Source organism: Mauremys reevesii, linkage group 1 (assembly GCF_016161935.1).
Source record: "Mauremys reevesii isolate NIE-2019 linkage group 1, ASM1616193v1, whole genome shotgun sequence".
NCBI lineage: Eukaryota > Metazoa > Chordata > Testudines > Geoemydidae > Mauremys > Mauremys reevesii.
The window spans coordinates 82,143,227-82,166,936 of NC_052623.1; the positions used below are offsets into that span (position 1 = coordinate 82,143,227).

The 23,710-nt window shown below is 42.5% G+C and overlaps 1 protein-coding gene across 8 annotated transcripts in view; it reads left to right on the forward strand.

Annotated features, from left to right (window-relative positions):
- The window catches only part of PIBF1 (progesterone immunomodulatory binding factor 1), a 187,825-nt gene that overhangs the window by 44,843 nt on the left and 119,272 nt on the right, over positions 1-23,710 (forward strand). For all 8 annotated transcript variants that reach the window (XM_039529625.1, XM_039529659.1, XM_039529668.1 and 5 more), the window contains one exon: positions 2,147-2,245. In XM_039529625.1, the coding sequence (XP_039385559.1) occupies positions 2,147-2,245 (99 nt within the window). The remainder of the gene's footprint in view (positions 1-2,146; positions 2,246-23,710) is intronic.

A 23,710-nucleotide genomic window follows, 5' to 3' on the forward strand; every position in this document is an offset into this window, starting at 1 on the left:
CCTTGGGACTCTGAGATGGGGGAAGGGCTTCTTAAAACTCTGTGTGTGGGAGGAGCACTTAAGGAACTTCTGGCCTAGTCCAAAGCAGAAGTTCCATCAAGATTAGTATTGAGGGACTCTTTAACTGCCCCAACATCAAAATCTCATAGTAGGAAGGTCTTTTTTTTTTCCACATCTTTTTTTTTAGCACGTTATGCTAAGAAGGGTTGAAGTTCCAATTCCACTTGGCTTCAAAGATCCAAGAAGCACAGCTCAGGAACTGTGTTGGTGCTGAGCAGATTCTCTATGTAGAAGGAAGCTGGTGACAGTGAGTTCATTGGTACTAAGCTTTATCAGAGCTGGCAGCCGATTCAAATCTAGATGCTTATCTCAATGTCTAGGGGAGCCTGTGGTGTCATTGCTGTTTCAAGTACTACTTAGGTTCTTTCTGTCTTCCTTCTCTATCTTTCTCAGCAGTAAACCTTTCCCTGTTTATAGTGTCTCAGGCTTTGGTGTTACATCTCTTGTTTGAGTTAGTCAGTCCTCAGAACCAAGGGTTCATAGAATTGGCCCCAATGCATCTGAGGGCCACTAAAGTCTTTGTGTGTCATTTTGTCCTTCTGAGTCTAAGGAATTTGAACCTTAACAATGTCCTTTTTTTCAGACATAGGATTGGTGTTTGAGCTCCTCTTTGAGGTTTATTCTATCCTTTGGGTATCTTTTGGTCTGCCTTAACCTTATGCAATACTAGCTCCTTGTTCTCATTCTTCCATTTTGGTCTCTTACCTTTCGGAACAGAATTGTAAGGGGTCTAAGAGGTAACTTGGAATGGGAAGGGGGAAAGAAGGATGATTCCTGGTTGGTGGACAAGTAAGGCTCAGCGCATTCCTGAGGCTATTCTAAACTACTGCAGGGACAGAAACAAACTCAGAGCCAGATTGAATGAGAATCCCAGGAATGGATGGAACTGGCTGGGCAAGGAGTCTGAGAGTGGGGAGAGGAGTCCAGGGTAGGGTGGGGATGCTAGTCAAGTCACTTAAACAAAACTTTTCACCGATGGTCACTAATTGTGTTCCTTATTTTATGGGTACCCAATCTAAGATACCTGCTTCTGATTGCCAGAACACCTGTAGTTGCAACTGAAGTCAATGGGGAGTTGTTCTTTGAACATATAAAGTACTGTATAATGCTACGTGCTCTGAAAATCAGGTCCTAGGCTACTCAAATTGGGCACCCAAAATTAATGTAGACTTTTTATCTTAATCTCTCTGTGCTTCTGTTCCCTAGGTATAAAATTGGGATAATATCACCCAACCTCAGAGACTCAGGCAACCTTAATTCTTTTCCAAACTTTGAATTCTTGACTTTGCAATCTTAACATTCTTTAACATAATTGTTGTGTGTCATTTCTATACATGAATGAAAATCTAATCCTGCAGTGGGAATTCAGATAATCATCTCCTTACAGGATTAGGTTCTAAATGTGAATTATATAAAGTACATTGGCACTACAATATGTACAAAGTAATATTCCTAGGTCTTAAAAGTGGAGATCTGCTGTGTTCAATTCAGTTTTTAGGGCTGGATTTTCTTAAATAAAATCTGTCTGTTTCCTGTACAAACATTGGAGCATGTCAGACAAATTTTGTGTTCTGTTGGCCCCAAAGTGCGGTATGTTGGGTTGTCTTAATTATTAAAATTTGTAACTCAGAAAATTAGTTTTGTAAAATTTCTAAAGCAGCTAAAAGGGTTATTTTTAATTGACCAGCATAAAAGTAAAAAAAAGATTAGATGGAATAATATAATTGCAGAAAAGAGTTTGTTTTTCAAAGAGGTAGTAAATGCATTTTGAGAAAAGGAGATATATAATCAGTGGCCATGATGTAGACTATTTGAGACCTGTAAGTCACAACTGTAAAATGTATATGAAATTGGAGATGGGAAAATTATTGCAATTGTTAAGACTTGTGTAAAAAAACAAAATAGTCAACTATTCAGTATCAGAAGCTACTCACAAAATAAGTTAGCACTGCCATATGGCTCTTGTGAGCCAGTCCATCACAAGACTAAAAAAGAGATGTAGATATAAATCAATATTGTTTAATTATGAAAATTCTTGTTCATATATATCAGATTGCTGACAGAATAATTGTATTTTTTACTTCAGAAATTTGAGAGAAGCAAGAGATAATGCTGTGGCTGAAAAAGAAAGAGCAGTTGTGGCTGAAAAGGATGCTTTAGGAAAATATGAGCATCTCTTAGAACAGTAAGTATATTTTAAAATGCATACACACAAATGGAACTAAAGAGATACTAGTATATGTGTATCATTAAATTTGAGAATCTTTTTTTCTGGACATAAAGGGAATACTGTGAACAATTCTGGTCAACCACGTTCAAGATGGATGAATTCAAACTAGACTCTGTGCGGAGAAGGGCTACTAAGATGGGCAGAGGAATGGAGAGTCTATCTTACAAGACAATAAAAGAACTTGGCTTGTGTTGCCTAGAAAATGAAGGCTGAGAGGGGATATGATTACTCTCTATAAATACCGCAAGGTGGTAAAACAACAGGGAAGGAGAAAAGCTATTTAAGCTAAAGGATAATGTTGGCAACAAGAACAAAGGGTATACACTGGCCATGAATAAATTTTAGGCTGGAAATTAGAATGATGTTTCTAACTATCCGAGGACTAAGTCTTGGAAACTGCCTTCCAATAGGAGTAGTGGGGACAAACAACCTACTAGTTTTAAAATGAATCTTGATAAATTTATGAACGTGATTATATGACATTATTTCCTGTGACAGCAGGGAATTGGACTCACTGACTGAAGAGGTTCCTTATGTTTCTGTTCTGTGTTTTCATCATTTCTCTAAGTGGACAAGATTAGTTTTTAACAAAATGCATTTTCACCCATGAGCAACCAGTGGAATTCCAGAATGTTTGAGCACCAACCCAGATTGTCTCAAGATTCTTCTGTTCTTCGAGTGATGTCCCTCTGGGTGCTCCACTTTAGGTGTTGGTGCGCTCCTGCGCCTGTAGCCGGAGATTTAAGAAATCAGTGCCCAGTTGGGTCACACATGCGCGGTCCCCATCTTGCACCGCTTCAGGCAGTTAACAGGTGCTATGCGACCAACACCCCCACCCCCTCACCCCCGTTCCTTTTCTACAGCCTTTGGCTCTAGTCAGAGCACTTAGCAGCACCTTGCAGCTTAGCAAGACCTTATCTTTACTCTAGTTTTTAGTTTTCAGTTAGAATAGTTAGCCTTCCTATTTTATCCCCATCTTTTGCTTCTTCCAAAAAAAAAAAAAAGTTATTTACATTTTTCTCATAGGGCATGTAGGTTTCCGTTTCTAGGTGGTTATTGTACCTCCCCCGCCCTTTGTTTTTTTTATGGGGAGAGTACACTCATTGAGGGGCATGTCTGGTTCCCCAGGGTTCAAACACTGAACTATCTGCAGGATTTCTGTATCTCTTGCTGAGTGACACATATACCGCAGACATGTTTGCACTGTCACAATCTGAAAGCTCTCACCAGAAAGGCAAGAGATCTCCAACTGAAACAACTTCTCATGGAAGAATCTCTCCACCTGGCATCTGACATTAGATACACACCCAGCCAGAAATTGCCATCGGCAGCCTCTGATAAGGGCCCTTCGTCCGTGGCACGGGCTCCTGATCAACCCGCCAAAAAGGCAACCAAAAAAATGGGGTACCACATTCCCAAGTTTGGAGTTGGCCAAGAAAAGGGGCTCTGCTCACAAGCAAACACTCCCAGTACCAACTGCACTGGCCATGTCAATGGCCGAAACAGCGGGTCCCTCCGGCACCATCGGTACCAAGAAACTGAAAGCTCCCAAGCAGCCAAGCTCGGTCATAAGTACCAAGGGGAAAATGAAACCCCATGCCGCGGTACCGTCAGACATGAACAAGCAATTGGTACTGAGCACCTCAATAACTCCAATGGTAATGCTGCCACCTAGTACGTCCATCACGCACACCAGTCACACACCGGTGCCGACAAGCAGTTTCCCACATGCGGACCCGTTTCCTACGACACCAACGGTAGTGATACCGGGCACGTTGCAGCAATTCCTCCACCACAAAGACATCTCTGTTTCGTCAGTACTGGAGTCTCCCATCCTCGGCACCGATGGTACCTTGATACCCACAGCCCTTAGTCAACCCAGTTCTCCGCTTCTGTCCACTCTACAGTTCTCCAGTGAGGATGGAGATGGGGATGCTGGGCGTGCTCCACCACATTCCTCCCTTGTGGCTGCTCCTACCATGCACGCCTCTCCATACATGGGCTACCCGGCAAACCTTCTGAACCAACCTTGGTACAGGCAACCCTGGATGCCCACTATGCCCTTCCAACCACAGTGGCCTTTTTGGAACCCGTGGGCTACATACCAACAGCAACAACAGGGCATACCTGTCAGCCTTCCCACAGCTGACACACTTCAAGCATCTTTACTGATCCCACCAGGCACCTCTGAACAGGGGGCTCAGGAGGAGGAGGAGGAATTCTCTGATCAAGACAATCCACCAGAAGTCCACTTCTCCTCATCCTCACCAGACGACACTATTATGCCCCCACCTTCCATTGCACGTGATGATTTGTAGAGGTCTTGAAATTGTTTAGGGAGAGTTGCCACTTCACTGGACATCTCCCTGGAAGAGATCCAGGAATCTTGACACAAGCTAGTTGACATACTGCACCCATCGACCTCATCTAAAATCACCCTCCTCATGAATGATGCGATTATAGATCCTGTGAAGTTGCTCTGGCAAACCACTGCAGTGATTCCACCTACCTGTAAGAGGTCTGATTAAAAAATACCATATTCCTGCAAAAGGTTCTGAATTCCTTTTTTTGCATCCAACATCGAACTCATTGGTGATTGACTGGCAATGAACCAGGTAGGCAACAATACTACAGAAACACTCCATATGACAAAGACTGGAAATGCCTTGACTTTTTTGGTTGCAAAGCATATTCTGCGACTCCACAGTTGAGAATTGCCAACTACGATGCCTCGTTAGCAAAGTATGACCACAATAACTGTGCAAGTCTCTCTGAATTTACTGCCTTTATTCCAGTGACAAACAAGAACAATAGAAATCATTCATCACAGAAGGTCAACTCATAACCAGAACAGCATTACAAGCTGCCCTTTATTTAGCAGATTCAGCTGCGAGATCCTTAGCAACCACAATTGTTATGAGACGAGCCTCCTGGCTCCACCTATCTGGATTCCCAAAGCCAGTACTGTTGACTGTGGAGGACTTACCATTCGAAGGATCTGAACTTTTCGTGGACAAAACAGACGAGTCATTGCACACTCTTAAGGACACAAGGGTGACATTTCGATCTCTGGGCATCCACACACCTAAGATCAAAAGGCGACAGGGCAGTGATCAAACCCCTCAACGATTCCAACCCCCTCCGTATGCACAACACAGTAGATACTATGAATATCAGGGCTGGAAGTAGAAAACCTTGAGGAGACAGCAATCCCATCCCTCGAATACTATTTCTCAACCATCAACTTCCAGACAACAAATTTGAAGCCTTGGTCGAGGGTCTGAGAACCCCGTCTCTTTCAATGCTGGAACTATCTACAACTATCAAGACATTTGGAGATCGCCTGACCCCATTTTACCTGATATGGCACAGTATTACAACAGAGAGATGGGTATTAGAAATTATCAAAACTGGTTACTCCATCCCCCTTACCTCCAAACCCCCTACCTATCTCCCTTCCCTATCTCTCTTCAGGGACTCCTCTCACGAGTATCTACTGCAGTGGTGGCCAGCCTGTGCTGCTTCCCGCAGCTCCCATTGGCCGCGAAAGGTGAACCGCAGCCATTGGGAGCTGCAAGCCGTGCCTGTGTATGGTCAATATAAACAAACTGTCTCGCGGCCCACCAGTGGATTACCCTGATGGGCCGCATGCAGCCTGCAGGTTGCTCACCACTGGTCTACTGCGAGAAGAGGTAACCCACCTCATGTCTCTAGGAGCAGTAAAACCCGTACCATCTGAGTACGGTGGGAAGGGGTTCTATTCCCACTAATTTCTCTCTCAGAAAAAAACAGGAGGTTGGAGGCCTATCCTCTGCCTATGATGACTCAACAAATTTGTGAAAACACAGCAGTTCAAAATGGTCACACTAAGCACCATAATCCCAGCATTAGAAAGAGGGGACTGGTTCTTAGCCCTTGAACTCCAGGACGCATATTTTTCATATATCCATCCATCCCTCACATCGAAAATTCCTACGATTTGCAATAGGACATGATCATTTCCAATACAAAGTGCTATTCTTTGGCCTTTCTACTGTGCCTTGGGTATTCTCAAAGGTACTAGCCATAATAGCTGCCTATCTACGCAGAGAGGGAATCATGATTTTTCTCTACCTGGACAACTGTCTGTTCAAAGCACCCACAAGACAGGCAGTCATAAAGTCCACCAAAGACACAATAACTCTGTTTACCAGGTTAGGCCTTCAGATAAACATGCAAAAATCCACTCTAACATCAGTTCAATACCTGGAATTTATTGGAGCAGACCTCAACTCCCTTGAGGCAACAGCCTCCCGACCGACAAAACAATTTCTGACTCTAACCAATTTGATCTCCACAGCAGAAAATAGCCTGCAAGTGTCTGCCAGAACTTGCCTACAAATTCTACGCCACATGGCTGCCGTGACCTTTATTGTCTGACACACAAAATTACATATACGGTGCCTCCAACCCTGGTTCCGAACAAATTATGTCCCACACAAGCACAGTATAAACAAGCTCCTCACATGCCAGAGAATCAAAGACTCTCTTTTTGTGGTGGACCAACCTGGACAATGTTTGTGGGAGGGTGCCCTTCCTAGAGAACCCACTGTTGGTCACCATCACCACAGATGCTTCCCTTCTAGGATGGGGAGCACATCTGCAACCACATTTAGGCCGATGCTCCGTGACGGAGTCCCATCGTCACATAAACCTACTAGAACCGCGAGTGGTTCGGAACACTTGTTCCCATTACTACTGCTAATCAGAGACAAGATGGTACAGATTCTCACGGACAGTGTAATTTGTATGTTCTACATAAACAGACAAGGGGGAGCGCAATCACACTCTCTCTGTGTGGAAGCCATGCACGTTTGGCAATGGTGCATCAAGCACAATGCTATGGCAGATACCCTAAGCAGGAAGTTTTATCAGGACCACAAGTGGGAGCTGAACACACCAGTAATCCTAGATATTTTTTCGGATGTGGGGGTTTCCAATGATAGATCTTTTTGCAACTGCACAAAATCCCAAATGCCCCCAATTCTGCTCCAGAGCCTTCCTCATCAAGTGGAACACTTCCCTACTATACACCTTCCCCTCCACCCCCCTTCTTAGCCCACGTGCTTCACAAGATCAGAGAAGACAGATCCAGTGTGATCCTAATAGTCCCCAAACCACAACAAACATGATACCCTTACCTTCTCCACATGGCGGTCTACACACCACACACATTGCCACTTCTGCCTCGCCTGCTATCGTAGGATGCAGGTTGCATCATCCATCTGGATCTCCAATGACTCCATCTCAAAGCTTGGTTACTGCATGGTTCTCAGACTCTGAAATGACATGTTCTACAGATGTACAAAACATCTTATTAAACAGTCATAGGACAACTACCCGACTTACTTACTTACTTACTTACTTACATACATACATACATACATACATAAGTGGAGGTGATTCTACTCATGGTGCCGACACAAACAGACTGCACCTCTCTCAGCCCCTTTACCTCTCATTCTAGACTCAGACGGGCATCTCCATGAGTTCCAGCCATCATGGCATTCCATCATAAAGTAGACGGATTCTCTACCTTTACTCATCCACTCACTAAACATTTTCTTAAGGGCCTCTCCAATTCCTACTTGGAAGTTCAGAATCCCACCCCACCACGGGACCTCAACTTAATCCTCCACGCCCTCACTGGCCCTCCCTTTGAGCCTAGGGCTGCAAGCCCCTTGTTCCATCTTTCCATGAAGGTTTCATTCCTAGTGGACATTACATCTGCCAGAAGGGTGGGATAACTTACACAGAACCCACCTTACACACAGTGTTTTTCAAAGATAAAGTATCCCTCAGACCATTTTTTGTCTAAAAATAGTCAGTCCTGCCTAGAGTATGGGGCAAGTGTAGTAGAGAACCAGAGAGCACAGCTGCTCTGTGTCAGAGCCCCAGAGATCCCGCTGAAATGATGAGCTGCATGCCATTCTAGGGGGTGCCCCTGCAACAACCCCACCCATTGCTTCCCTCCTCCGCCAACCCTCCTGGGCTACCGTGGCAGTGTCCCTCCATTTGTGTGATGAAGTAATAAAGAATGCAGGAATAAGAAACACTGACTTGTTAGTGAGATAAAATGAGGGGGAGGCAGCCTCCAGCTGCTATGATAGTCCAGGCAGGACATTAAAGGGTGGGGGGGGAGAGGAGCCCAGCATCCCACTGCTATGATAGTCCAGGCAGTACAGAATCTTTTCTTTAGACATGAAGGGGAGGGGGGCTGATGGAGCTCAGCCCCCAGTTGCTATAATGAAGACGGTTACCAGCCGTTCTGTACCATCTACTGGGAATGACCGGGAGCCATTCCTATTTTTACCCAGGCGCCCCTGGCCGATCTCACCTGAGGCCAGCCAGAGCACTCACAGGCTGATGATGACGATGGATAGCAGTCATATTATACCATCTGCCACCGGGGAAGGGAGGGGAGAGGATGCTGTTGTTCACTGCCGCAGCATTGCGTCTATCAAAAGCATTCAGTAGACATAGGGTGACATTGAAAAAAGTCAAGAAACGATTTTCTTCCCTTTTCTTTCACGGGGGGGAGGGGGAGTAAATTGACGGAACTATACCCTGAACCACCCTGGACAATGTGTTTGACCCTACAGGCATTGGGAGCTCAGCCAAGAATGCAAATGCTTTTCGGAGACTGTGGGGACTGTGGGATAGCTGGAGTCCTCAGTACCCCCTCCATGAGCATCCATTTGATTCTTTGGCTTTCCGTTATGCTTATCATGCAGCACTGTGCTGAGTCCCTGCTGTGGCCTCTGTCTGGAGATTTTTTCAAATGCTTTGGCATTTCGTCTTCTGTAACAGAGCTGTGATAGAACAGATTTGCCTCCCCATACAGCGATCAGATCCAGTATCTCCCGTACGGTCCATGCTGGAGCTCTTTTTGGATTTGGGACTGCATCGCCAACCGTGCTGATCAGAGCTCCACGCTGGGCAAACAGGAAATGAAATTCAAAAGTTCGCGGAGCTTTTCCTGTCTACCTGGCCAGTGCATCCGAGTTCAGATTGCTGTCCAGAGCAGTCACAATGGTGCACTGTGGGATACCGCCCACACTAATCCTAATCCGATATGGTAATACCGATTTCAGCGCTACTCCTCGTACAGAAACAGTTTAAAGAGCCCTTTATATCGATATAAAGGGCCTCGTTGTGTGGACGGGTGCAGCGTTAAATCGGTTTAACGCTGCTAAAATCGGTTTAAACGCGTAGTGTAGACCAGGCCAAAGAGTAGACCGTGCGAATATTTTTCTCACTGTTGTTTCAAGAATGTCATAGATTTAAAAAAAACTAAGTTAGGCCTCTCACCTATGAGGGCAGTATTTAAAATAACTAGCGGACAAAACAAGTGCTTCTCTTGTGGTGAAGTTGTGCAACTCACACTGACAGGATAGCTTTATATTATGTGAAGAACCTCTTTCATCAGACTCTGAGCTCTCTGATTCTCTATTACTCCTGGGGGGATTCTGTGTGACTGTGCACCTGCAGAAAAAGCCCCTCCTCCTCCTCGCTGCAGAATTCTTGTGCTTCCCTGCAGAAAATGGCAGGGAAGTCTCACTGGGGTGTGTGTGGGAAGAGAGGACACGGCCAAAGGTGCAGTTTTGGGGGGGGATTGCTCCCCTCCAAACAGAGGTGAGGCATGGGCGGGGACACACGGGGTTGGGTCTCTGCCTCCCCTCATTTCTGCAAGTGCAGAGCTGCCCAGCTGAAGGAGGCTGTTTTGGCTCTGTTGACTCTGCAGCTGAATGCCACCTCCTGTGTCCTAGTGTTAATCATGCTCCCCTTCTGTGTGCGGGAGCCTTCCTGTTTTCTGTGGAACAGTGAATGCCTGTGGTGGGGCTGGGTAAGGAGGGGTGGGGGAAATGAGGGAAGGGAGGGTGATGGGACGGGGGTAAGAGGCAGTGGGGAAAGAAGGGGGTGGAATAGTGCAGAAGGAGGGAAAGGTGGGAGTGAGAGGACAGGGGTAGAGAAGAAAAGGGGATAGGGGAATCGCGAGCCCGGCATTCGGTGTCCCCTCAGCAGCAGCTGGGACTCCCCTGTTAAGCAGGCTCATTGCACTCTCACCCTGAAAAGCCCTACCCTCCTACACCTGGACTTGTCCAATTATTCCCCCATACCTAGACCCTTACCTCACTGATCCCCAGCCAGCTGCACCTGGACCCCCACCCCATCAAGCTCCACTCCCCCAGCACCCAGACCCCCCACTGAGTCCCCCACCCAAGAACCCATGCCGAGTCCCATCTCCCCACACCCAGACCCCTCTCAGCTGAATCCCAACCACCTTCACCTGGATCACCTGCAGAGTCCCATAGCCCCTGCACCTGGAACCCCCCAACAAGCCCTTGTGCATCCAGATCTCCCACAGTGCCCCACACAGAAACCTACCCCCCAGTAAGCCACTCCACGCTTGGATCCTGCTGGGCGGAACCTGCCCTCCTACACCTGGTGCAGAGGGGCAGGGCCCCAGCGTGTTTCTGGGGCAGGTCCAGCCCTTGCATTGTGTCAGGGTCAGGTGCAGCCTCACTGCCGAGTCCCTGTACTGAGGGAGATGGGGTCTTCAGGGTGACCTCCAATCTCAGTGCAGCCACTGGTCTGTGCTCCCCACTGCTATGCTGGAGCCACATTTGTTTATTGACAAATAAAATTTGCAGAATTTTAAATTTTTTGGCACATAATTTACTCAGGAGTACTCTGTGGACCAGTGCTGTGTTTCATTAGTTCAAAATAGGAAGCATTTTTATAATGTTTTCAACTAACAGTTTAGCTATAATTTGTATGGTGCATAATAGTAATTGAATATTATACTTACCTTTGTGGTAGCCCTTTTGTTCCTTTTCTGCTGCCTCCACCAGTTTTCTCACTTCCATATGTCCCAAATGATGGTGTAGAATGGCTGTAATACTTCCCATGCCAATTTATTAATATATTTTAGTATGGGGAAGAGTTGTGAATAATTCTCTGTACTGCTTCACAATAGCTCCAGTCTCCTGCTCTGCAGCACCTTGGTTATTTAAATGCTTAGTTCTTCCTAAATGATAACTAGTAGCCATGCTAATTATATGGTGATTTTGAGCTATAGATAATATCCAAATAAGGATTTGAATGAGGCCACTACATTCATTTCATTTGTGACTTAATCCATGTTTAAACTCAGGTATTTAGGAACTGAAAGGCTAATGCATTAACCAACTGTGCCACCTGGCTGTCTACTTGGAATGAATGTTTAAGTGACATTTTGCTTGAACTAGGTTTTAAAGGTGAGCTGTAAATAGAAATTGTTAAGATTTTGTTAACTTAAGCAATATGTGCTTCACACTCCAGTAGCCAAGATACTGCTATTGGGGCATTTAGCACATTGCCCAAACCTGTAAACACTCTTTATTATTCAGTATTTTGTCCCCTGTGGGATTCCCGCCCTGACTGCAATATAACATTCCAGCATGCACTATGCTGTAAGTGAATTCATATCAAATGTGGAACCCTGCTGGAAAATAAATTCAGCCTGTAAAGAATGAGATAAGTGCCATTTTTTTTCTCTTTTTACTGTATAGTGTTTTGTTAAAACAAAAATTCTATCTTATATTTTGGGCATATAATTTTTTTTTTTAATTTCAAAACCATGCAACAGACTTCTTAAAAAAAAAAAAAGCAGTTTCTTGACCTCTTGAATGCTGGCTTCCTGGTTCACTGAGGTGGTCTGATTGTTGTGATTTCAATGGCATTATTTATTAGAGCTGTCGATTAATCTCAGTTAACTCATGCAATTAACTCAAAAAAATTAATCGCAGTTAAAAAAATTCATCGCAGTTAATCACAGTTTTAATCACACTGTTAAACAGTAGAATACCAATTGAAATTTATTAAATATTTTTGGATACTTTTCCACTTTCTATATATTCATTTCAATTACAACACCGAATACAAAGTGTACAGTGCTCACTTTCTCTTATTACAAATATTTGCGCTGTAAAAATGATAAACAAAAGAAACAGTATTTTTCAATTCACCTCATACAAATACTGTAATGCATTCTCTTTCTTGTGAAAGTGCAACTTACAAATGTAGAGTTTTTTGGTTACATAACTGAACTCAAAAATAAAACGACAAATTTTACAGCCTACAAGTCCACTCAGTCCTACTTCTTATTCAGCTACGCTAAAAGAAACAAGTTTGTTTACATTCACGGGATATAATGCTGCCAGCTTTTTATTTACAATGTCACCTGAAAGTGAGAACAGGTATTTGCATGGCACTTTTGTAGCTGGCATTGCAAGGCATTTACCTGCCAGATATGCTAATCATTCGTATATCTCTTCATGCGTCGGCCACCATTCCAGAGGACATTCTTCCATGCTGATGATGCTCATTAAAAAAATAACGCGTTAATTAAATTTGTGACTGAACTCCTTGGGGGAGATGTGTATGTCTCCTGCTCTGTTTTACCTGCATTCTGCCATATATTTCATGTTATAGAAGTCTCGGATGATGACCCAGCACATGTTGTTCGTTTTAAGAACACTTTCACTGCAGATTTGACAAAACGCAAAGAAGGTACCAATGTGAGATTTCTAAGATCGCTACAGTACTCGAACCAAAGTTTAAGAATCTGAAGTGCATTCCAATATCTGAGGGATGAGGTGTGGAACATCGCTTTCAGAAGTCTTAAAAGAGCAACACTTGGATGCAGAAACTACAGAACCCGAACCACCAAAAAAGACAGTCAACCTTCTGTAGGTGTGTAACAGGGTTGGCACCCACCTCTCACTAGTGCCCCGTTCTGGCCGGGTGTGTTTGCATTATTTAGTTCTAGTGACCCCTTTTACTGGTTCTCAGGTAGACTTGTCAATGACACAGCACTCCAGCCAAGTCAAACTGTCTGCATGTTAACCAGCACAAACCCCTTCCTGGTATACGGTCCCCCGGGGCCTATCTTAGTACTCCTCAGGTGGTGTCTTTCTCTAGCCCGCCCACGGCTGTGGTGTTTAAGTAGTTCAGCCCTGGTATGGTGTCAAAGTTAGAATCAAGACTCACAATTTGTCAGACCACTCTGTTTTTATTAGCGCAGCGCTCCGCCAATAACACCCAGATAATGTGAGTGGCCATGCAAGACCCAAACAGTCTTATTTATACAAATAAAAGAGCGGGAATTAAACAAAGGGACAAAGAGAGAAAAACAGCAACATTCACCTGGGGCATAGCATGCATATCCTACTTCCTTACTAACTCCTATTGATCTAAGGCTAATGCTTCACCAATTGCCCTTAAACGGTGCAACTGTTCTATGTTAATGTCTGTATTCCTGACACCTGGATTCCAGCGATTTTCCTTAAAGGTACAGACAGCATTTCTTTAATCATATCTATTTTTGTAATATAATTCATTCTACTTTCACAAAGGCTTCCTCCCTGGATACACTATCTTCAGATTACCCTACCCGGGCTCAGTCCCTACTCAGCCCTAGGAACCAGCCAGGAGCTCCCTCAGTGCTCCCCACCATCCCTCCTAGCAAACCGTCCGTGGCCCTGCTGCTCTTCCAGGCAGCCAGGCCTGCTGTCCTTTCTTCTTATGCTCCAAGCAGCAACTAACTACTGCTTTGCATCTCCTTTTATATGGCCCTCCTGGGCCCTGATTGGCTGCTTCCCCTGCAGCCACTGTAGCCTGCTTGGAAGACCTCTCCACTGCTCCTTCCCTGGGATGAGTGTGGCAGAACTCTAAGGCCTCCAGCCAGGGGCCTTTGGGCATAGCCCACCCCATCACAAGGTGGCATCTGACTCAGATGATGAAAATGAACATGTGTCAATCTGCACTGCTTTGGATCATTATCAAGCAGAACCCATCATCAGCATGGATGCCTGTCCTCTGGAATGGTGGTTGAAACATGAAGGAACATATAAATCTTTTTAGTGCATCTGGCACGTAAATATCTCGCAGCATCAGCTACAACAATGCCATGCAAATGCCTGTTCTGACTTTCAGGTGACATTGTAAACAAGAAGTGGGCAGCGTTGTCTTCCGCAAATGTAAACAAACTTCTTTGTCTGAGCGATTGGCTGAACAAGAAGTAGGACTAAGTGGGCTTGTAGGCTCTAAAGTTTTACATTGTTTTGTTTTTGAATGCAGTTATTTTTTGTACATAATTCTACATTTGTAAGTTCAACTTTCATGATAAAGAGATTGCACTACAGTACTTGTATTAGGTGAATTGAAAAATACAATTTCTTCTGTTTTTTACAGTGCAAATATTTGTAATAAAAATAAATATAAAGTGAGCACTGTACACTTTGTTTTCTGTGTTGTAATTGAAATCAATATATCTGAAAATATAGAAAACAAAAACAAAAAAATAAATGTTATTCTATTATTGTTTAACAGTGCGTTTAATTTTTTTAATCATGCGAGACAGCCCTATTTATGCTTTGGTGGTGTTGGACCACAACAAGACACAACAGTCTAAATAAAACTGAAATATGCAGCAACTAAAAAGAAGAGAAAAAGTGAAGTTTTAGATAACTATACTGAAGGCTGGTTACTGATGACAGTCATATGTTGCTTAAGTTAACAGACTTTTGGCAAAAAGAACAGGAGTACCTGTGGCACCTTAGAGACTAACAAATTTATTTGAGCATAAGCTTTCGTGGGCTACAGCCCACTTCATCGGATGCATGCAGTGGAAAATACAGTAGGAAGACACACACACACACACACACACAACAATGGGTGTTACCATACACACTCTTAACGTGAGTGATCAGTTAAGGTGAGCTATTACCAGCGGGGGAGAGAGAAACTTTTTGTAGTGGTAATCAAAATGGTCCATTTGCAGCAGTTGACAAGAAGGTGTGAGGAACACTGTGGGGGGAATAAACATGGGGAAATCGTTTTACTTTGTGTAATGACCCATGCACTCCCAGTCTTTATTCAAGCCTAATTTAATGGTGTCCATTTTGTAAATTAATTCCAATTCAGCAGTCTCTAGTTGGAGTCTGTTTTTGAAGTTTTGTTGTTGTAATATTGTGACTTTTAGGCAGGGGGCAGTTCATGGGGCTCCGTGTGCTGTCCCTGCCTCAAGCACCGGCTCCTCACTCCCATTGGCTAGGAACTATGGCCAGTGGGAGCTGAGGGGAGCAGTGCCTGCGGGCAAGAGCAGCGCACGCAGTCTCTTGGCCCCTCCGCCTAGGAGCCAGACCTGCTGGCCGCTTCTGGGGTGCAGCACGGAGTCAGGACAGGCAGGGAGTCTGCCTTAGCCCCGCTGCACCTCTGACTGGGAGCCGCCTGAGGTAAGCCTGGGCCCCAAGCCCCTGGCTCAGCCCTGAGCCCCCTCCTGCACCCCAAACCCCTCATCTCTGGCCCCACCCCAGAGGCCGTAACCTTTCATGCACCCCAAACCCCTCATCCCTGGCCCCACCCCAGAGGCCGTAACCTTCCACACACCCCAACTACCTGCCTCAACCCACAGATCCCTCCCGCACTCCAAATCCCTCGGCCCCACCCCCTAGCCTGGAGCCCCCTCCTGCATCCCAGAGCCCACATCTACAGCTGGAGCCCTCACCACCTCCTGCACCCCAATTCCCTGCCCCAACCCGGAGCCCCCTCCTGCACCATGAACCCCTCATTTCTGGCCCCACCCCAGAGCCTGCACCCCCAGTTAGAGCCCTGAACCCTTCCCACACCCCAACTCCCTGTGCCAGCCCAGTGAAAGTGAGTGAGGGTGGGGGAGAGTGAGCCACCAAGGGAGGGGGAATGTAGTGAGCAGGGGGCGTGGCCTTGGGGATGGAGAGGGGCCTCAGGGAAGGGGCAGGGCTAGGGCGTTCGGTTTTGTGCAATTAGAAAGTTGGCAACTTGAAGTATTATATGTATTTTAGTTTTAAGTCTGAATCATTTAGATGTTGATTTAAAAGTCAAGAGAATTTTTTTTTCTTGGCTACTGTCCTGCTTGTTAATTTGGAAGGTGTCTGCTGCCTTAGGAGAAACAAATACAGATCTGCACTAACTAGTCCTTTTGAAAATGTTGCTGTGTTTACTGTAACTTATATCTGATCTCTGAAAAACTTCTCTTTTAATTAAACCAGGGAAATAATAAATAAAAATTCCAGTTGTGGCAAAGTAGACACTTTTCTGTCTTTTCTTGCTATTCTTTTTCCAGTGCCTAGGGATTCACAAATTTATCAGAATAGTATATAGGAGAGAATGAATATTTTTAAAAGCTTATTTTGATTGTTGTTGTCCCGGACACCACAGGAAAAATGACAAGACACAAGGCATATGATTTAACTATGCCGCAATCACTTGTCCAGCACAGATCATCCTTCCTTTGTAATCCATACTACTTGGTGGAGGGCTGTCATCAGCCCCCCTCCCCCCCCACACACCTTCAGAAGGGCTTGTCCCAGTAAGTGGAAATACAGTAGCAAAACCTGCCACCTTGTTCTCTATTTCCATTCCATCAGGGAACCTTTGTTGGATGGTCTTTTGACAAGGCAGGGGCTGGCAACCTTTCGGAAGTGGTGTGCCGAGTCTTCATTTATTCATTCTAATTTAAGGTTTTGCGTGCCAGTAATACATTTTAACGTTTTTAGAAGGTCTCTTCCTATAAGTCTATAATATATAACTAAACTATTGTTGTATGTGAAGTAAATAAGGTTTTTAAAATGTTTAGGAAGTTTCATTTAAAATTAAATTAAAATGCAGAGCCCCCCAGACCAGTGGCCAGGACCCGGGCAGTGTGAGTGCCACTGAAAATCAGCTCGTGTGCCGCCTTCGGCACGCGTGCCATAGGTTGCCTACCCCTGATCTGGAGGATGGCGTGGATTGCACCCTCAGCAAGTTTTCAGGTGACACTAAACTGGGAGGAGTGGTAGATACGCTGGAGGATAGGGATAGGATACAGAGGGACTTAGACAAATTAGAGGGCCAGAAGAAATCTGATGAGGTTCAACAAGGACAAGTGCAGAGTCCTGCACTTAGGATGGAAGAGTCCCATGCACTGCTACAGACTAGGGACCGAATGGCTAGGCAGTAGTTCTGCAGAAAAGGACCTACGGGTTACAGTGGACGAGAAGCTGGATATGAGCCAACAGTGTGCCTTTGTTGCCAAGAAGGCTAACGGCATTTTGGGCTGTATAAGTAGGGGCATTGCCAGCAGATCGAGGGACGTGATCATTCCCCTCTATTCGACATTGGTGAGGCCTCATCTGGAGTACCGTGTCCAGTTTTGGGCCCCACACTACAAGAAAGATGTGGAAAAATTGGTAAGAGTCCAGCGGAGGGCAACAAAAATGATTAGAGGGCTGGAGCACATGACTTATGAGGAGAAGCTGAGGGAACTGGGATATTTAGTCTGCAGAAGAGAAGAATAAGGAGGGATTTGATAGCTGCTTTCAACTACCTGAAAGGGGGTTCCAAAGAGGATGGATCTAGACTGTTCTCAGTGGTACCGAATGACAGAACAAGGAGTAATGGTCTCAAGTTGCAGTGGAGGAGGTTTAGGTTGGATATTAGGAAAAACTATTGCACTAGGAGGGTGGTGAAGCACTAGAATGGGTTACCTAGGGAGGTGATGAATCTCCTTCCTTAGAGGTTTTTACGGTCAGGTTCGGCAAAGTCCTGGCTGGGATGATTTAGTTGGGGATTGGTCCTGCTTGTGCAGGGGGTTGGACTAGATGACCTCCTGAGGTCCCTTCCAACCCTGATATTTTATGATTCTATGAAAGTAAACATTTTTGTTGCTCTTCATAATGACATTCCATGTCCCCAAGCTTGTGATCTCAAGTTCTAATTTCTAACTTTTGCAAAAATCCGGCAACAATTTCCTTTTTTTTTTTTTTCATTTCACGCTGAATCAATCATTCATTTTTCCCTTCAGTGGCTGAAACAAAAATACTGAAAAACAAAACCAAAAAGTTTTGTTTTGAACCGAAACTATATTTCTTTCCCCCATTTTTCTTGACAAAAGAACAGAGTATTTTTCCAGCTGAACAAAATGTTTTGAATGTTGGTTCAGAATAACATTTCTGAAATTATGTTTTGTTTCAACAATTTTTTTTAGGTTTTTTCCAGCCGAAACTATTCACCAAATTCTAGTAGAATTCATTAATAGTTTTGGTGCCTCAAAAATACATTTTACTATTCTCCACAAAGATTTCTCCAAGCTCTAGTTGTATCTAATATAGATACAATGATTGAAAATACTATAGATACAATAATAGAAGGTCCATACTGGAGGCACTTTTTAATTCTTGCATAGAATTTTTCCAAGCATTATACATATGTTGGTAGAATAAACGCCTAAAGCTTTAGCTTCTTGGGACTAGGCATCTACATTCTGAAGAATGTAAGCTTTTTCCTTCAAGCATTTGATTATTTCCTGTTGATCTCAAGAGGGATAATTAACTGAAGCAGGGAAGTCCAAAAAACATTGAGGGTTAAGTTAGCAGTCTGATAACTAAACATGGTCCAGTGGCATAGAAGGCACTGAAAAGATGTTTTGCCAAAATATGTACATGTATATTCCCATTTTGTTGTGCTTTATAAACAATGATGCTCCTAAGCCATTCAGAAGCTTTTGAAAACTTTACCCTTAGTCTCAAATGGCTATCTGTTATATTCATGTTTATGTGAACCATATGATAGAGTTCAAGTTTATCCCTCAAATTAAAAAAAATGCCAGTTATAATGGTTTTCTACTCATAAAATGGTAATGTTTAGCAAAATTTGTTAGTAAAACTTCTTTTTCTTTAAAGACAGACTTATAAAGATAAATATAAAAAATATTTAGTAATGCCAACTATCTAAATCGACTTATAAAAACTTCAGGTAAAAGAAACTTAGTTTCCATATTTATTTTAAAATATGACATTTACTGGAAGGGAAGTCCAGTGAATTCCGACCGATGAAGTGTGAGTGCATTTCTCCCACTTGTAAATGAGCTCCTGTTTCCTATATTATATATTCCGGTACCACAATGAGCCATTTTCAACATGTTTTACTTTAGCTCCTAAAACAGTTTAAAACTTGGCACACATAGGTAAATGAATGTTACCTCCAGTTTTAGAAACTGTTTTTTGTTTCAGTGTTGTAGTGACTGTGAATAGGATTTTCAGAATGAAAAAAAGTGAGGTCTTGATTAGAAATAGTTTTGGCAGTAATATTAAAGGTGTTTACAAATGTCTTTTTGACAATCAACCTCTGTGTGCTTCAGTTTACTCATCTTGTAATTAGGGGGATAATAATGTTTGCTTACTTTTGTAAAGTGCTCTGAGATCAATGCACAAAAAGTTTTATATAAGTGGCCTGTGATGCCTAAGTAATTGTTTTTGGTTTTTAGTATATGAGCTCAGTTTTGCAGATTTTCACCTTATTTATATGTGTACCAATACTAATATTTGGGGGAAAAAACCGTCCCTCCATATTTTAATATGATACCACTTATATTATGCCTCCCACTCCATAGGTTGGGACTATACTCCAATGAGATTTCCTGAGAGTTGAGACAGTCCAGCATGGTGTATGCAGGGACATTACAGAAGAACATGAGATAAGATAGTTGGTATGGCTTGAAGGGTTTAAAATGAAGAATGGGAAGAAAAGGCTGGGTATATTTAGAACTTTTTATGTTCACAAACCATCCCTGTTGCTTTTGTTGTTAGGGACATTCATTATATTATAGCAGTTATTCCATTAAAAAAAAACTTTATGTAAATCTTTGTCTCAACACATTCAACGTCTTGGTTGAAGTACATGGCAGGATTTGCGACAGAAACGTACTGCTGGCTGGTTTGGTTTTATAGAATGCGAGCATAAGTGTAGCACAGGGATCAACTTTTTGTTATATATGTACAGTACCTAGCACAATGGAGCCCCTGTCTTTAATTAGTGGTGTAGGTGCTACCATAATACACATAATAAATAATTATCTCTTATCCCTGTGTTCTCTCCAAACACACCAGCTACTGCCGCTAGTAAATATTTACTGCTAGTAGTGCTGGGAGGGGGTAGCATGGGGAAGTGAGTGTTGAAAAGTAGAGGTTATGGGGCAGTCTTGTATGTATCACAGGTGGTAGTCTGGAAAACATAATGCTAGAAGACTGGCTTAGGTAGGCAGGCAGAGGTAAAGTTCTGGTGTGTAGTTTGTGGTTTTATAGTTCTTGTGGTAGTGGTAAGATGTGTGCCCTTTAGTGGAGAAGAAGATGGCATGTTGTGTTAGTTGGTTTAACTTTTCATTTTCTTGCTTTTGTAGTTTTGTAGTGTACAGTAATCCTACCTGATTCACAACTAAATTTGATTGTCTATTAATATGTAAATAGGCTTAGAAGGATTGGATTTTTATCCATAAATGACAGTAAATGTTGATTTCACTGAACACAAACCAACCAACGAAAAAATATTTTTATCTATAATGACTGAAATTTACAGCTAGGCAAAATAAGTGAAATGCTGCTCAATAAGTTAGTTTAATTTAAGGATATTTACTTTATATAGTTTAATGTGATGTTGAGTTTGTGTTTTTAGCAGTTAAAGATTTATAACTTTTTACATCTTTCTACTATCTTTTAAATAATTATTGTCTGCCCCCATAACTTCATGTAAGTGTGAATATTTAAATTGATAAAAATAAAAAAATGCTTAAAACACAATTTTTGTGTAACTGTGAAAATTTAAATTGATTATTTTAAGCATTTTTTTCAGTTATAAACAAAATTATCTGTTGAATTTATTTAAAAAAAAATCCTGCTAAGCCTGTATATAAAGCTTTATGACTTTCATGGAATATTTCATAATTGCAGTCTCTCAAGTGGGAAAACCTACTCAAGAGATATTTCACATGATATGCACCATTGTGCAGTTTCCAAAATATTTTGTGTTGAACTGTCACTTTCAAACAAAAGGCAATAATTTTGCTGATTTAGAGGCGGAGAAGAAAAGGAACACTTCACAAAACAAAAATTCTAAACTCTATTGAATATGTTTGCAGTTTGTTCATAGTTCAAGTAAGTTTGTTACTTCTAGCTTTCTAATGTCATATCATATCACACAGCGTGGAAAGCTTTCTGAGGGTCATTATATGAAGGGAGCAAAGCTCTTTTGTGCCATTACATTGTTCAAAGTTTTTTTTTCCTTTTTGAACAAAGAAAATTGTATAGAGCATTGAAGAGTTGTTGCGCAATAAAAATATGGTGATAGATAGTCTTACATATGAATGAAAATAACGGTGAACAGCTTTAAATTGACTTCAATCACCAGTATATTTTTTATTTGTTCAGGTGATTACCCATCTTAAGCCATACAAGAAGCTCCATTTGGAAGCTGATTTTTTTTTTTCCGGACAAGAAAACATTTGCTCTGTGCTTTTGTTTTTATTATTTAACATGTTTATTATAGTAGTGTTGAAGGGCCACACAAAAATGGAAACCAATTGTGCTAAGCACATACAAACAAAGTAGTTGATGGTCCCTGCCCTGAAGAATTTACAATCTAAATCAGTAGTTCTCAACCAGGGGTACGGAGAGGTCTTCCAGGGGTTACATCAGGGGTTCTCAGATTGGGGGTCGGGACTCCTCAGGGGGTCGTGAGGTTATTACACGGGTGGTCGCGAGTTGTCAGCCTCCATCCCAAGCCCCGCTTTGAACACCATTATAAATGCTGGAGGCAATATATTTAAAAGTGTTTTTAATTTATAAGGGGGGGGTCGCACTCAGAGGCTTGCTATGTGAAAGGGGTCACCAGTACAAAAGTTTGAGAACCACTGGGTTACATCAGCTCATCTAGATATTTGCCTAGTTGTACAACAGGCTACATAAAAAGCACTAGCAAAGTCAGTACAAACTAAAATTTCATCCAGACAACTTGTTTATACACCTCTACCTCGATAGAACGCTGTCCTCAGGAGCCAAAAAATCTTACTGCGTTATAGGTGAAACCATGTTATATCAAACTTGGTTTGATCTGCTGGAGTGCACAGCCCCGCCCCCCTGGAGCGCTGCTTTACCACGTTATATCCGAATGTGTGTGATATCGGGTTGCGTTATATTGGGGTAGAGGTGTACTGATCTATATAACTATACACTGAAATGTAACTACAATATTTATATTCCAATTGATTTATTTTATAATTATGTGGTAAAAATCAGAAAGTAAGCAATTTTTCAGTAATAGTATCTTGTGACACTTTTTTGTATTTTTAGGTCTATTTTTTAAGCAAGTAGATTTTAAGTGAGGTGAAACTTGGGGGTACGCAAGACAAATCAGACTCCTGAAAGGGGTACATTAGTCTGGAAAGCTTGAGTGTCAGTGATCTAAATAGACAAGATAGACACATGGTGAGGGGGAGGATATAATACACAAGCAGAGTGGATAATTGATGGCAGCAAAGTCATGTTAGTTCCATAATATTTTGAGGGCATGGAGGTGTGGTAAGTTAGGAGCATATAAGCTAAATGGAAAGAAAAGAGAGCAGATGGTGGGTGAGGGGGACAGAGCAAGGGAGAAGAGAGGAAGAGGGGCAGGTGTTGAGTGAAGTTGAGGAGAATATATTTAGCCAGATTACTAGCTTTGTGATGAGCTGATGTGTGCAAATAATTCAGTGATTTACTTAGCATAATAAAAGAAGATATAAGTAGCTGTATGGAATGGAATTAATAAAAGGAAAATGTAAGCTGAAAATCAGGGAAATCCTCCTGAGAGGAATGGAATAGTCTCACAAGGGAAGCCGTGGAATTCCAATTGCTTGAGCACTTTCAATTTAGGCTGGACAAAACATTAGTAAATGTACAACAGGGACCAATCTTGCATTAGCAAAGTGGACGACTAGGCAGGCTAATAGGTTTTTCCATCTCTAGATTCTGAAACTTGATGTGCTGTTTATAGTAAGATACTATTATCAACAATTTTTAAAAAAAGCAAAACTCTAGCAAATATGTAATTTTCCAATTTAAATTTGAAAGCAAAAATAGCAATGTGATTTTCTATCTAGTTGCTCCGATATGATAAAAATATGCGTAAATATCGAAGAGAGAACTTTATGTGAGAGCTTTCTTGATTGACTTCAGCAAAGAGGTTTCAAAATGCTTACATGGCTTTTGGAACACCATTCTATTCTTTCACATTGTCTTGAACACATTCTCTAATCCAATACTTGTTTGAAGCAACATGCATAAAAGTAGCTAAAGGCAGAGTGGAATAAGAATTGTAGGAGCCATTGGAATCTTAGAAACTTGTGTATTTGGAACTTTAAATGAGTTTGTAGAAAGCATGTTTAGGGTGGATTGTTAACTGTTAGTTATTTTTCATTTAATTATTTAAAGCATAAAATGTACACCAAAATATTTGCAATCACAGTAGATTTTACATAGATTATATTAAGTCCATAAAAATAAATGAAAG